The sequence below is a fragment of the Thunnus albacares genome, chromosome 11 (assembly GCF_914725855.1).
Source record: "Thunnus albacares chromosome 11, fThuAlb1.1, whole genome shotgun sequence".
Classification (NCBI taxonomy): Eukaryota; Metazoa; Chordata; class Actinopteri; order Scombriformes; family Scombridae; genus Thunnus; species Thunnus albacares.
Window position 1 is genome coordinate 13,046,103 of NC_058116.1, and position 16,263 is coordinate 13,062,365.

Here is a 16,263-nt window from a genome sequence, read left to right on the forward strand (position 1 = left end):
AGTGAGTGACAATAGCTTCTGCCACAATAGCAAAGTGTGGCATTACTCAGCAACATCAAGGCTGGACATGAAATTACTGACAACAACGATCTTCTGTTAACTATCACTCTTACATAACAGGATCTTCTGTTAATGGAAACTCTGACAACTGCTATCCTGTTATGAGATAGCAGTAAAAAACTCTTAGACACAGAAATAGTGAATGATAGCAGAATACAGGAGAACAGCCTGTAAACTCAACATTTTCACTTGTGTGTTCAGATCAAATGACACTACGGCAGCACAACATTGAGGAACTGAAACAGCATCGCCAGATCTGTTACACCCAAAGCGTGGCAGTCACGATCAGGTTTCCCCTCAAGATCAGGTTCAAGATATACAGCAACAGCAGGTGAACTGCACCAGTGCTCAAATTACTGGGAGCGTGAATATTTTATCTGGAGACACTGGACAGTTGCTCAAAAAGCAGGAGTCAAAGAGGAGAAGCTGACTTGGAGGAATGAAATGGGACACATTGTTCTACTGAGGTTACCACGCATCATCTCTCATCGTTAAGATGTTATAGTTACCAAACACAGGTGTCACTGACAGTTGGTATGTTTTTCTGGGGTACTGTATCATCCAAATGTTATCAGCTGGAAGTCCACCAAACAAAATAAATAACAAGCAAAGCTTTTAAGCCAGTGACACACCATTTCCTGTTGAACCACTCCTGACAGGCAGCACCACCGTTTCCTGACATGGAAGCATCTGCAGCTGTGATGCAACACCTGACCACGGTGTCAGCGAGTCCCACCGTTCTACAGTGTTTGAGACTGTGTGGGTGGAAATGCATTGTTCTGTGTGTGAAGCATCATCAACCCTTTCCAGCCCTTCACTGTCGTTGCCAGAGCCTGGACGCTCCCCTATGACATGCCCAGGTTTGCCCACTAACATACCCAGAGACAAAATCCCTCTCTGGAACGCTACGGCTCCTCCTGCCATGTTGCCATGGACCTGGATTAACAGCACTGGATCAAAGCTCCTCAGCAGGTTCCTGTTGTGGTGTTTCTACTGAAGGCCGCAATTACAACGACTGTGGGGGAAAAGCATCAGACCTATTCGCTCAAATTATTTATCAGTGTAGCAACAATTTACATGAATAGGAAGGTGTGTCCAAACTTTTGACTGACACAGTAGAAATAAGCTAATATGCAGTGTAGCATAACATCATATCATAGATAACAATAATTAGTAATGTAAAGTATTTCAATTTCAATTTTTTCAACAAAAAATCTAATCTCATGGTCTTCTCACTATCTTTCTCAAGAGATTTCAACAGTAGCTTGACAATTAAAAAATCTTAACTGAAGGGCCATTACCTTTACACAGAGGTTTCAATAGTAGTTATACAAAAAGTCTAATCTCATGATACTCTTATTATCTTTTTCTGGAGCTTTCAACAGTAGTTTGACGAAAAACAAAACAAAACAAACAAACAAACAAACAAAATGCGCCCCAAGGTCCTCTTACTATCTTTCTCCAGAACTTTGAGCAATAGTTTGACCCAAAAAAAATCTCAACTCAAAGGTAACTTGTTGTCTTTTTCCTTTCAACAGTAGCTTGACAAATTATAAATCCTAACTATATAGTAGAGTAGTACAGTAGTTAAACATTTTAACTAAAACATTTTAACTTAAGGGCCAAAAGCTGTTAAGAAGATGTTAAGACTGTTAAAAAAGCGAGTAGGCTAAATGAACATTAAGGACATTTTTTTTTTTTTTTTAGTCAAACTGTATCAGTTAAAATTCTTACACCCTTTAGTCATACTAAGTCATACTCACACGTTCATGTAATAGAATGATATTATTACACACACACACACACACACACACACACACACACACACACACAACCACATCACCTGGTTTCATTTCATGTTCTGAACAGCTGGAAGGAGATTTTCTTACATTTACATCGTCAGCTGCAGTCGAGGGTTAAGAGTGAATGGAACAGAATAAATAACAAAGAAAAAGGGGAAGTTTAAAGTTATTCACCATAGCAATCAAAGACTGTTAAAAAGCAGTGGATAATTATTCTCAACCACCAAGACCACCACCACCTCTCTCCTGTGGGCTCTAACCAGACTCTCTCCCTGTAGGATTAACTTCGTCTGAGTGTTGTGAGGGTGTGTGCAGTGCGTGGCTGTCATGTGTAAAGGCTCAACTAAGTGTGCGATTGTAAATGTGAAACTTGTCATGTGTGAGGTCTGGCGCGCATGTTAATGCACACTGGCTACAGCACGAGCTGATATGCCTCTGACTGAGGGCGATAAGAGGCTTTAAGAATCAAAACCCACTTATGTCAAAGCATTTTGGGCTTTGATGCACTGATCACCTGCAATACTGTATTGTTCACAGTTACTGTGAGGATCAAGAGAACGGCTCCCCATGAAATTCAGCAACCAAAAAAAGTCACTCAGATGGAATGAATCCTCAAATATAAGTATGAGACCTATGTCTACATAGTAGGGGGGTTGCCCAATTACACATACGTTATTTGGCAAAGCACAAATAGGGGGTTTCTTATGAATATTTTCTTCATACAAATATTTTAGAAATTATTTGTTTTCGGGAAGAAAAAAAAACATGTTAAATACTTGTGCGCAGGTCGGTTACATCGCTATCTCAGTCTCTCTCCTCTGTTCAGCTGTTACATCTATCAGCAGGTCTCAACAAGGGGAGTCACAACCACCTGCTACATGATGCACATTTCCTTATTTGGACATCACTCCTTGAGTTGGGGATGTTCCCCAGAGATAAAGCTGAGCTACTGACACACAAAAAGTGCTCCCAAGGGACTTTTCATAACCTGTTGTTCCCCTTCTCCTTTCCACAAAGTTAGGTTGTAAAATATAGGCAATAAATGAAAAGTGCAGAGCAATAATGGCCTTTGAAGATCTTCTCTACAAGTTAAATGCTGTGCTGTCTCTGTGTTATGGGTGTACAAATAGGTAGAGGTCTGTCTGCAATGAGGTGATGGGTTAAGTTTTAGCTCAGTAGTCAGCGCAGTTGTCTATGATCTGGGAGACTCCAATTCGAGACCCAGTGTGGGGATTTCCTTCGTAAGGTTGTTTATTCATGAACACTTATTGTAACACTTTAATCATCTAAAATTAAAAGCATAATAAGAACAAAAACAGGATTTTTAAGCCTCTTTCCACTTTTATTTGAATACAAATACAAATAATTTTGCTGCCTCAACAAATACAGATACAAATACAAATACTGGGCCCTCTGCACATCCCTACTACATAGACACACACATTTACCTTTCAGAGTTGTAGAAAGAGAAGACAGAGACAGTGACTTCCTTTTTTGAGCCCAAACCTACTATAAGAGGGTTCCAGGTCTCTAAGGCTCAAATTAAAAAGTTATTTTCTGACTTTCTCATGACTTTCAGTGTAATCTCAACTGAGGCCTATTCGACTCCTAACTGGTGGTGACAACTGGTCTCCTTATCTAACAGTTGCAACTCATTGCTTCCAGTTCCTCAGAGTTGTGTCTCAGGTTGCATCCTCTTGTCTTAACATACAAAGCATCTGTGTGTGCGCGCATGTGTTCACAAAACTTACATGTAACATAACTCCAGACGGAGTTCCTTGGGTGCCTGCTGCTGGTCTAAGGGTCTCGTCCACACACGTGCTTGAAAGAGGGTGAAAACGAAGGGAGAAGAAACACACTGCGAAAACACAGGCACCCAGCTGTGACCATTCAAAACAAACAAAATATGTGAAACTCAAAGGTTCGTTCTTGCCAGCTAGGCTGAAAGAAGCAGTAAGGCAAAAAAAAAAAGAAATTGAATGAGACACTGAGGTAGGAATAGAAACTGTGAAAAGAAGAGGGAAAAAAGTATTTAGTGGCTCTTGGCAGGTGATGTTGAAGGATTAGCAGATTGTAAGAGGCAGAATGAACTCGCCCTGGCGTCTTTTGGTTCTGGGTTAGTGAAAAGGTCTCTCAGTATTCAGCCTCCAGAATGAACTCACCTTCATATGCTAATGAAACCTGGACACATTCAAACCCCAAAATGGTTGTTCATGTAAACACACACACGAAAACACACACACTTCAAACTCTCCAATGGTTGTTGTGCATCTTTTCCTTTTTTTCCTTCCACTAAAACAAAACCACATTGTATAACTGTCTTTCTTTTTAGCAACTGCCATCAAAATTTCTAATATGATGGGAGCTTAAAAAAAAAAAAAAAAAAAAAAAAAAAAATCAAGATCACGACTCACACACATTTTCAAGATATTACAATCAGTCTTTATTATTGTTATTATATACTGTACAGTCTACTTACATCTTCTGAATGGGGTCAAAGTACATACAATTAATATATATCAATATATTTTCTGTTTAAGTGCCATCTATTCCGCAAGTCATTTAAATATGTAGTGTTTTACATTTGAAAAAGGATTTGTATAAAAGCAGTTTATTTTTGTTAAAAAAAAGGTTACATTTACTTTTTACTGTGGTTAAGCTGAAAAACGCAAAATCACTTAAAAAAAAAGACTTGATAATTCATGTTAATCTTGTCACATTTCAGGGTGCATATATCACATTTCTTCATACTCTGTTTCACTGTGTTAAAAGTCACCATTAGTAAGGCACTTAGCAAAGGCTCTAGTATAGGTGCTACTGTAACATAGAGGAGCGTTCCTCTGTTTTCTAAACATTAAGATCTAATGTGAAGCCAGGCGGAGTTCCTCCTCCTCCTCACTAATGGACACAAACTGTCTGGGAGACAATAAAATCTCCCAGCTTTCCACACAAGCAGAGAGACTAAGCAGAGATGTAACCAGGAACAGAAACACTATCTATCTTAGTTCAGAAATTAAGTGGAGTTTCTGTTTCAAAAAGACTAAATTCAGAACTATTCTCTGTCTGTGGGCTCTGTTCACACACATCTATATGTTTATGCTCAGAAAAAAAAAAATCTACCTCCCTGAACATAAACATTAAGGCTACCACGGTGTTTTGCTGAATAGCTTTTGTTCCTGTGGTTTTTCCCTGGTCCGCCCACATCCACTTCCTGTGAGTAAGACTGGCATTCTTCCACATACTCACATAACCCATGTTCTGGGTTAATTTGAAACAAATATGCCATCATGGCAAACTTTTGCAAGACTGGTGTGCAAAGACCACAATGCTGACACAAACACTGATAACAGATTGCCACCTTGATCTTATAATGTGTAAGACAACTGCATAAAACCTTTGCCCAGCAGGACCACACACTGTGTAAATAAGGCCATGTCACACAGTCTACTCTATCAGTTTAGAGTACTGTAGAGTAAAAAGTATTGTCATAGTTTCTGCTGACATACTTCAAAAATACCACATTTTCCCCACAGCACAGCAGCTTTGATGCTCACTTGGTCTGAGAAATTTTAATGAAAGCTGGCTGTGTGTTTCCAGCAGAAAAAAAAACACATTGTTCATATCCAAACTTTCAGAAAATGCAGAAAGTTGTGCTGTAGCTACTATAAAGCATAAAGATAAAGTATGTTGTCTGGAAAAGGAAAAGAATCATGCCGCTCCTTCACCCAAACAGACTTTTACTGCCCTCCTATGCTCAACCGTGAGACCAGCACCTTGATGGAGTCATGACTGACACACTGTGGTTTTGAATGGCTACATGGGAAATAAGAGGTTTCCTTCACTTGTGCAGACCTGCCAACCCTGGACTAATTTTTTGAGTACCACTTTGACCTAGATGCCTCAGATACTAGTCACTGCTGTTCACACAATGAACTATTGTACATATATTACATATCGTGTTATTTAATTTGCTACAGGGGTGTTTCCTTTCCTTGAAATTTTCCTAGAGTAGGCTCAGTTTTACAGTGCTAACACACACACACTGCTCTCCCCCCATAGCTCTCTCCTTTAATATCCAATGGTGACTTTTGATTTCTTCCTCTCCTCACTTCAAAGTGTCCTCAGTGAAGAGCTGGCCAGGTTATTTCTCGTGTGTACGTGTAACCAGGGGCGGTGGGTAATGCGTGCTAGAGAAGGCTAAGCCTTCCCAAAATTTACTGCTGGCTATTGTGCACCCTACACTGCAAAATAATGAAAACGTCTGTGTCAGCAGTTCAGCAGTTGAAAAGACAGCAATACGTTATGTAGCCCCAAAGTTGGCGACAACCTGTTAAGCTATGCCGTTAGCTAACATTAGTGCTACTGAATCACAAACATTTGTGGATAGAACGCCTGTTTTTTTCAGTCAAATGTATGTATGTATATATCATATCATGTATGTCAATGTATATAGTGTGCAATAGCTCATTTCATTCTGAAAAATTAGGACTTTCTAATCAATACAATCTCACAAGCAAGTGGACATATCTGAGAGCATGACAGCTGAAATAGAAATATATGGGCTTTACTGCTTTGGGAGGCTTCCTGCAGCAACTTCTAGGTCCACACAGTGAGGCATGACTGACAAAACTACTGTCATTGGTCACTAACCGTCACTAATCGTCATTGGTCTTTTTTTTTTTTTCCTTTCATTTCTTTCTTTCTTTTTTTAAATTGGTAGAGAATTTGTTAGTAGGAGAAGAAACAATCATGCCAGCTTAATGTCTCGATTGGCTCGGCTATATTTACCCCTCACTTAGATGTAAAAAAAAAAAAAAAAAAAGAAAAGACAACTGGCCTCTTTTTGTAAACCTTAAAAGGAACATCTCATACCAGCATACTTTGATGTAAAAATGCGTGTCTGCTATGCAGGTTGGCAGGTCTGCTTGTGTTACATAGTGAGAGAGTGAACGGGAAGTTCCTTCTCAAAAATAAATTCCAGAAAATGGAGTTAACCTTTTTTCAACATTTGGCCAAAGTAGAAAGGACCACAGTTTCACATTCTGTGCATTTAACTGGCTTTATGCAAAAACATACACACACACATCTGTAGAATGTGTGTATGCATGATTGGACATGTATGTGTAGTGAAGTCTGACTGCAATTTCATCTTTATAGAAATATTCAAACAGTGACAGACTGATGATGCTGGGCTTGGCCAGAGGGTTAGAGGCTTCTCCGTGTCATACTATCCCAGAAGCACCCTCTGCAGGCGGTACGCGGGCACGCTGCTCTCGTCCTCCGACTCTGCGTCGCTTTGGGGGTTAGAGCTGCAGGGAGAGGTGCACTCTGGGGAGCACAGGTAGTGCATGAGAGGAAGCCGGTACTTCCCACAGAAGTCCACAAATTTTATCTGCCGCACACATGAATCAAAGTACACGCCTGGAGAAAGAGAGAAGAGAAACAAAGGCAGGTTCATGTGGCCGGTCAGTGACTTGTATTGTTCTGTGCAATTGTAGACATCAACAAGACTTGGCAATCAGGCAGAAAAAAGAAAAGGTTAAAGTAGGTTTTCACATATTGATAATAAAATGTCACAGCTGTATATAAAAAAAATCATAAATCAAAAGACAACTCAATACTAATTTGTGCATTTTCCTCAAACATTGGGAGAAAAAATAAAAAAGTCTCTTACCGGCACACTTGGGGTTGGGGCACTTGCTGGCCAGGTCCAGGTAACGCAGCAGGTTCGAGGGCAGGTCCCGGGGGAAGTACGGAATATTTCTGCTCTTAATGGTACGTCCTGCCAACTCTAGCAGCGAGGGCGGGTCATAGGTCATCTCCTTGACAAAGCGCACCACCAATGGGTTTCCACGCAGACTGAGCTCCTGCAGGTGCACCAGGCTGAGGATCTCCCTCGGCAGGTAAGTGAGCAAGTTGTTGTGAAGACTTAGAGATCGCAGCGAGTGGAGCCTGGAATGAGTCGAAGACACACTTTTAGATGTTTTCATTTACCAAACATGACTAATTGCTCCATGCAGGGCATGTACAATTTTATGTTATCTCTGAGAATATTGTTTACAGCAGTATAAACTGGTTAGATAGTGGCAGTGTGTGCTGCAGTTACCTGGTGAGCTGTGGGGGGACACTTTGGATGCGGTTGTCACATAAGACCAGGTAGCTGAGGTAGGGCAGGTTAGCCACTTCTGGCGGAATGGCTGAGATGAGGTTTCCACCCAAATACAACATCTCCAGACTGATAGAAACAAAGAGAGGAAAAGAGTCCATTCAAAATTAAGTTAGGTGTTTAGAAAGTACATAATAATATCACAGAGTACAGTATAGCAGTGATTTACTCTATACACTATTTTTGGGGTTTGATTTGGTTCAAATTTTTTTTTTTTGACCAGGAATTTCTAACCTTTTTTGTCTGATTCATCTCGCAATCCTTCATCGACACCACTCGTCATGTTGCAAATGTGTTTAGATGGTACAGCTGACTCAGGTTAGTGAGAGCCGTGTCCTGCACAGTCAGCCTTTTGTAGCTGGTAGTTTATTGGTTATTGTGCAAATATATATATACGCTCACACTAAAGATCAGCCTCACACTGATTTTTAATCCAATTTCTATGTTTATTTTCCTCCTAAAACACAAATGTGTGAATATGTGGAGTTCCAAAACATTTCTATGTATTGATTTTTTACTTTACTACAGTGGTTTGGCTGTAAAGCAGCTTATACAGATGCCAAGTAACTGACTGAATTTATCGGCAGTAGAAGTGATTGTAGATAAGCAATTTTAATGTGAGACACTAAACACTTAATGACTGTTGACATCATAGTCGGCATTAGTCATCATTTTGATTACCAATTATATTTCATAATCTCCCATAAACCAAGGAAGAACAGCCCAGACAGAGATAATAGTGCTGTGCAGTAAAAAAGCTTATATTGTCAAAGACAACACGTTTTAGAGGCGCAACTTCAACATCAGCAGTTTACATTTGCTATTTACAGTAAATTTGCTGCAGCGTCAATGTTGTGGGAGCTGGGTTTATATATGTCAGGGGGCCAGGAAGATACATATATAAAAAAAAGGGATTACTCTGGCCAACAAAGCTCAGTGACCCCCAAATTAAAACTTATACCAACCACAAGGGGGAGCTGAAGATACATGTTTTCATGCTTACAGGTGTTGTATTTATGAATTGGCCACCTGACTAATTCATACTCCACACTCCAAACAATTTGGGGGCAGCATATCACTAGAAAGTTGGGGTGTCCACCCCTATCGTAAGACAAGGAAATGCACAGTCCCTCCAATATGTCTTTGTTCTCTCCTGCTGCTGCTCCTCTTCCTACATAGATGTCTTTGATATTATGTCAAAACTGTTATTTCTTCACATTCTGTTGATAATTTTAGATATTTTTTGAATGTTTTAAACTAAAATTCTTACATAAAGCACCTTAAAGAGTTTGTATGCATATGTTACTCCATGTGTCTGTGGGGCCAAAACATGAAAATTCAAAGACAAAGGGGAATTGATACTAAAAGTCAAAAATAATCTCAGCTGATCAAGACTTTTTCTTGCTATACACACATTAATGCAACACCAACTAACAGGAAAAATGTCAGTGAGCAAAGTTATCACATGAAATTAATTTTCTTAACTGACATAAACAAGATATTTCTATGATGACCTCAAAACCACTACTTCCCATTTCAGAAGACAACTCAATTGATATACAAGTGTTTTTTTTATAGTATTAAGACAACAAAGGACCCTGGAAGGTTAATGGATGTATAGAGTACACAGGGGTGTAATTGGGAGTGAAACAGAGAGAGAGAGAGACAGAGAGAGAGAGAGAGACAGAGAGACAGAGAGAGAGAGAGAGAGGGAGAGAGAGAGAGAGAAATGGATGGCTGGTCAGCGAAAGTAAGCTGTCAGGCCATCTGCCTGTTGGAACTGATGACACAGCGACTGCGAGACAGGAAGCCATTATACTGTCCTTGATGGCTGAGCACTGAGCAAGCCCCCTCTGTGACGGAGACATTCAGGGTCTGCTCACTGTCCTCACCGGCACAATGACACAAGTCAGCCAGCAGAGACTTATGATGATTAGTTGTTGGGTGTATCAAGGGGAGTATACAAAGCTCAACATTTTCACAAGTCAGCATTATATTATTGCTTGGACTATATGTTTTACTGTTTTATGATTCAAAGTAAGTATGCATGTTGACACTGGCCAAGACAAAAATGTCAAAGTGAAAACAATCTGTAGAAATGTGTCAAAATGAAAGTTATGCAATGACAGTTTTGACTCGTCATAGTGGAAAAGCACAAGTGTTTAACAGACACTCATGGTTTATTAGCAGGAAGTTAAGATTTTTGGACACTTATTCATCATTATCATTTTGCGGACAGATGTGGAGTCACAGAATGGTAACTTTCCCATCTACACAATTTGCTGCACTGCATTGTGGGCTTGTTAGTAGAAAGTAGAGTGCTTTTTTCATTTCCACTGTGAAAATTTAAAGGAGGGTTAATATATACAAGAAGGGACTCAAAAATTCTTGGAAGTCATCGAAAGCATAGGAGTAGAGTGTATTTATCAGATTTGCCTACAGCTTGGTGAAACTGAAATTGGGACTGAAAGGGAGACGATTCACCGTCATGGAAGAAATCCAGGAAGAATCGCAGGAGGCTCTTTCACGGTGACAGAAGATGACCACAGGAAATGTTTCCAGGAATGGGAGAAGCACTGGGACAAGTGTGTTGCATCTCAAGGAGAGTACGTTGAAGGGGATTAGAAAAGGTACTACTGAAAGATTTAGGACTGCAGCTAATGATTATTTTCATTATCGATTAATCTTGTGATTATTTTTTCGATTAGTTCCAGACACTTGACATATGTCAAGATGTCCTCAAATGAATAGTCATGACTGTGTTTGATTATTAACTGAGTGGCTCTTTACAACTTCCCCCTCTTATTGACTTCATTCCTTACAAACGGCTACACAAGTTGTTTTTGTGTGCATAATAAACTGATGACACTTTTACATGTTTGACCTTTAGACAGGCAGGGGGTCACTATGACCTGCTACTAGGGTTGGGCAATTGTTTGTATTTTCATATTGTCCAGGTGTGTTTACTTGAGATCGTCGATAGGCGATCCGATCGTCAGGGGGCCGCAGGAGTAGGAGGGAGTGGGGGCAGTTATGCCATAGCATACGTCCATGTGTCTGTGCTTGGTGCGACAATATCACAGCACCATATTCCCTTTAACATTAATCACAATCCAAATCATATCCATAACATTAACTACTCTTATGGAGTGCAAAGGTTTTGTTGAGCAGGCATATTTAGAACAGAGATGCAGAGTGTCAGATCCATGGAAAAGAGACAGCAAACAATTGGTTTGTAATAAAGGATTTAAAATACACTCATCACTCATAATGATTAATGGGGCTCAAAGGGAAGACATGCTTCACCAGAAACATCTCTAAATGAACTGTGGGGTGCAGATTTTAGAGATGATATATTTACATTTTTAAATTTTAGTTCTGATAGTAAGTTAGTTAAAATTGGCTTGTTGTTGGCGTGTTGCCACGATACCAAAATTATGACTTCAATACAATACCTGCCTAAATATCTTAATACCTAAAAGATACCACGGCAAAAACCTGAAACATCAGGAAAAGTAATGGAATAATATATTCAGTCTGCATGTGAAACATGAACGTAGCTTCAGTCTGGATGTGAAACATGAACGTAGCTTGAATCAACAACATCTTTCACAGACGGGCTTTGTGGTGTCCGAGGGCTTGCCCTGACTGTCGGCTATGTAAGCGAAATAATGCCATATTTCGCTCTGTGCGTCTGCTTTGTCAACAAGTCGTGGACGGTTGGCAAGAACACTTGTACTAGCAGCCTCTCGTTCTGTCACCATGAAAGCTGCAGCAAGAGTGGAAGCAAAGCGCTGCACACACACGCTGCCCTGCTGTCACACATTGATGCAACTCATAGGATATACAGCTCTAATTAAACACTGTCATTCTTAAAGTATCGGTACTAATAAAAATGGGGTATAGTACTGTTTTTAAACGGCAGGGTATTGCAATACCTTCCTGTGTCAGTATACCGTGCAACACAAGTGACATTTAATGCTCCTTTTTTCAATTCTCTAGTGCTTTTTATTCAGTTTAGACCCCTAAATAATAAATTATCACAGAAACAAACATCAATTTTTGAATCATGTACTTTGTCCGTAATTAGCATTTTCTGTACAGATGTACACATACTAAGAGACCTTTTTTCTCTCCTGTGCGGCCATATAATATTATAGCACTGTTGCTGCAATTTGTTCAGCTGCCATATCTGTTTTACTTTTTAAATAAATGTTACAGTGATAACGTATCTCAAAAGTATTCCATGTCACTTCTACTTTTCTGCTATGAGTAATTGCTATTGGTTTAGCTGTAAAACCAGTCCAGGGTAGTTACTGAAACAACTTAGTACACAATTATCTTGAACACCCTATGAATCATGATGTTTACAGCTTAAAAGTCTGGAAATGAACATGACACATACAGACGGAGGTAACAGCAGCAGTACAGCGGTAAATACAAAAGGAATGTCACATATGGTTTCAGTTATCACCGCTAATCAAACAAAGAAATAGAAATAGAAAAACTGACCTAAATTAAATTATGTTTTCAAAAATGCTACATGTGACTAGTGATAGTGGATGCTGTAAACAGTTTTGAAAAGATTGTTTCCAGGTTAAACAAGTGGGTCAACTCCTCTGACTCATGTGAAACTAAAGTGGTTTACAGTACTTTCTATGACACAACTGATAAAAATTGGGAGCAGATGCAGGATACAGATTGCAAATGCAACACATGAAAGCTAGATTCTCATGAGTTCAACTCAGGAAAGCACGTAACATTTTAAATTCCAGGATGCACTTTTGTCGGTTCAGTGTGTAGAGATACATGACAAACACACTAACAGACAATGGGGTTGGTAGGATGCCGACGAATGTGAACGCTCTGAAAGTGACATTATGCCATTAACCTGTTAACTAACTCTACCTTTTAGTTAATGTATTTAATGTAGGGCTGCAACTTACTAGTTTTCATTGTCGAAAAATAATTTTCTCAATTATTTGATGATCATTTGGTCTATTCACTTTCAGAAATTTGTGAAAGATGCCATCACAGTTTCTTAAAGCCAAAGGGGGAGTCTTCAAATTGCTTGAAGACCAACAGTCGAAAACCCAAAGATATTCAATTTACTATCACATAAGATAAAGAAAAGCAGGAAATCCTCTGACAAGTTGGATCTAGTGAATGTTTGGCATTTTTACTTGACAATACAATCAATTATCATAATAGTTATGGATTCATTTTATGTATATTAACTAATTGCCTTACTATTTCAGCTCTAGATATAAAACTGAAAAGGTGATTGATTGAATATTCAGAAAAAACGTTATTCAAATCATTGTGCCACTGACTTATTACAAAACTCCATCTACATTGTAAACAGACAAATAGAACTTTTATGTAAACTGTAACCATGAAATACACCACAACTGTGGAAAGTATTTTTTTTTTCTGATTGGCTTGCAGTTGTCTGTTTAACTTCTAGTTAACAAGTGAACCAACATTGTAACAGTGCATCAGACATGCAGAAGGGTCCAAAAGTCTTTCTCATTCAAGTGAATGGGAAAGTGATCTCAGACTTTTGGACCCCACTGTATTTAACAGGAGGTAGCCATAGCAACAGCAACTGTGTTTCTCACTATGTTACCAGTTAACTCTCAACAAACCCAATCATGGGCGAAACGGACAATGTGGATAATGGTACTTGACATTTGTATAAGCTCTATAATATACTCCAAGGTGTCCCAGTACGGAAATATAATTTACTCAAAAGGGGATCTGTACCAAACAAAGATGTTTAGAATATGATGTGTAGGCCAGGACATCTCTGCAGCATGACAATATTTAATTTAAAATGGTATTTTGACACATATTTCACATATAAAAAATATTGCACCTCCTGCGATTTGAAAGTTGCAGTGAGCCATATAGCAATTTCGATTAATTGTTCAGCCCTTCTCTACATAGACATTGTGTTGGCTTGTCAGATAACGACGCACTGCCGCTCTTAAAGTGGCGTATGGCATTACTGAGGCACTGGACTGCAAAAACTCTTACTCTTTATCGATTTGTCCAAGGCTTTTGACACAGTTGACCCTGTCACCCTGATTAATAGACTCTGTAGTATTGCTGTAAAGTGTTTTATAAATTACTTGTCAAGTAGAACTCAATGTGTCCAGTTTGCTGGGTTTTCTTCCTTCCTCCCTGTATCAAAGGGCATACCCCAGGGTTCTATGCTTGGACCATTTTTATTTTCCATACAAGTAAATAATCTTCGTGATAACTTCTCAAATGCACTGTGCCATTTTTATGCTGATGATACTGTTATCTATTGTTCTTCCCCATCTGTAGTAAAAATATTTGAATTCCTGGAATCTGGGTTTAATATTGTTCAGAAAAGCTGGGTACTCTCAAAATTTTCTCTGCTTTTTTTCTGTTTCTGTTTCTGTCTATTAGGGAAGTGATCTTCATCAAGACCAGCTAGCTTAACTGTCAGTTATGTTTCATATTCCAGTTCAATCGATTGAAGACCAGGGTGAATGATTTGGCACACAGTGCACTGGAGTAAGAGCCCAAAAAAGCCCCCCCCCCATTCCATTTATCGAATCAAGACTCCCAAAGATTCCCATCCCTAGTTCCTCCTTACCTGTGTACATACATGAAATCAAAACCAATATGGCTGTGTTCTCATGATGTTATACTGATATCAGTTCCCCAAGTTAGGCTGGAGTTGGGCAAAATAGCTTTTAAATACACTGCCCCTTACACCTGGAACAATGTATAGAAGGATGTGAAACAGTCAGAACTGATTATGTTGGTGAGTGTATTTACTTATAAATGTATTGTTCTTACTAGAGCTGCAAGGATTAGTTGATTAATCGATTTGCTGATTGACGGAAAATGAATTGCCAACTACTTTAATAGCTGATTAATCGCTTTAAGTCATTTTTAAAGAAAAAATGCTAAAATTGTTTGGTTCCAACTCCTGAAGTGTGGATATTTTCTCTTTTTTTAAAAGTCTTTTATGACAATAAACTGAATATCTTTGGGTTGTCTACTGTTGGTCCTGACAAAACAAGACATTTGAGGTAATAATCATTAGTTACAGCCCCAGTTCTTACCTTATTTCAGTTAATGAAAATCATACCCATTTGTGCATCTTCACTGGTTTTGGTCTATATTCTTAGTGCATCTAAACTGGATATTTCATACTATTTTAAAGCATATTAACTGGATATTGTGTATACTTATTTGTCTTAGTCTGTTTATGTTGATTTTATGTATTGGTTTGGCAACAATGTTTTTACACTGCCCTCTTTGCCAGGTCTCTCTTGAAAAACAGATTTTGCAATCAACACAGTGTAAATTTGGTCAGTGTACGGTCAGTTTGACCTGTTGGCTTGATACCTGACCTACTTTTATGACTTATGATGATGTTACTATACAATTAACTTGGCCAGCTGTTTCTGGTAAGTATCCTCCATGACCTACCTGGTTAGATTTTCTATCTCTGCAGGTATACTTTTCAGTCTGTTTCCGCCGATTGAAAGCGACTGCAGACGCAGCAGTTTCATGCACTGAAGCGGGATCTCCTCAAATCGGTTCCCACCAAAGTTCAACACTTCCAGCTGCAGAGAGCCGAACTCCTTGGGCAGCGAAAATTCGTCCAGACGGTTGTTCTTGGCTATTAGTGTTTTCAGCTTGGTCAGTCGCGTAATGCCCTCACAGATGGCCGTCAGTCCGTTGTTGCTGATGTCCAAAAACTCGAGGTTGCAGAAAAGGCTGACCGACGAGGGGAGCGAGCCCAGCCGGTTGTGGTTCAGGTAGAGCTGTTTGGTGTCCCTTTTCCTCTCGTCGCTCATGCTGTCAACGCTAAAAGTGTTCAAACTCAAACGGGAGAAATCAAGCACGCCGTCGCCCGCTGCCGCTGCCCCTTCGTGAATCTCCATTTTGACAATTTTAGCGTGAATTTAAACTCTGAACAAAGTCCTTGTGGAAGTTTTTGCTGCAGGCTGAACGCCCCCGTGCACCGCCAGTTAGCTCCAGGACTCGTGGTCTGTTGTTAACGTGGAGAACAGAAATATCTCTTTATTTGCTCCCGCAACATTTAGCCGCATCTCGCTAGTGAAAATCTAGGTCACTGATTTACTGCTGAGGACAGGCGACATGTATCAACAGTAAGCACTGTGTCGCTCTCTCTCACAATGCAGCCGTTCTTTCAGAGAATATTTGCTTCCATGTTTTGTGATTGGC

At 39.5% G+C, this 16,263-nt stretch overlaps 1 protein-coding gene across 1 annotated transcript; it reads right to left on the reverse strand.

The window, feature by feature from the left end:
• Positions 1–4,493: 4,493 nt before the first annotated feature.
• Positions 4,494–16,224, reverse strand: LOC122992229 (leucine-rich repeat-containing protein 58-like). The gene is made up of 4 exons (XM_044365955.1): positions 15,502–16,224; positions 7,969–8,097; positions 7,537–7,814; positions 4,494–7,283 (listed from the first exon to the last, which is right to left on the reverse strand). Exons 1-4 carry the CDS (start codon positions 15,957–15,959, stop codon positions 7,090–7,092), a joined length of 1,059 nt encoding a protein of 352 aa, XP_044221890.1. The 5' UTR covers positions 15,960–16,224; the 3' UTR covers positions 4,494–7,089.
• Between the last annotated feature and the right edge of the window lie 39 nt (positions 16,225–16,263).

Coding starts and splice junctions, on each gene's coding strand:
- LOC122992229 (XM_044365955.1), bottom strand. CDS start 15,959: ATGGAGATTCACGAAGGGGCAGCGGCAGCGGGCGACGGCGTGCTTGAT. Junction 8,098..15,501: donor GAGATAGAAAATCTAACCAG/GTAGGTCATGGA, acceptor TGTTTCTATCAG/TCTGGAGATGTTGTATTTGG. Junction 7,815..7,968: donor GTCCCCCCACAGCTCACCAG/GTAACTGCAGCA, acceptor GACTCATTCCAG/GCTCCACTCGCTGCGATCTC.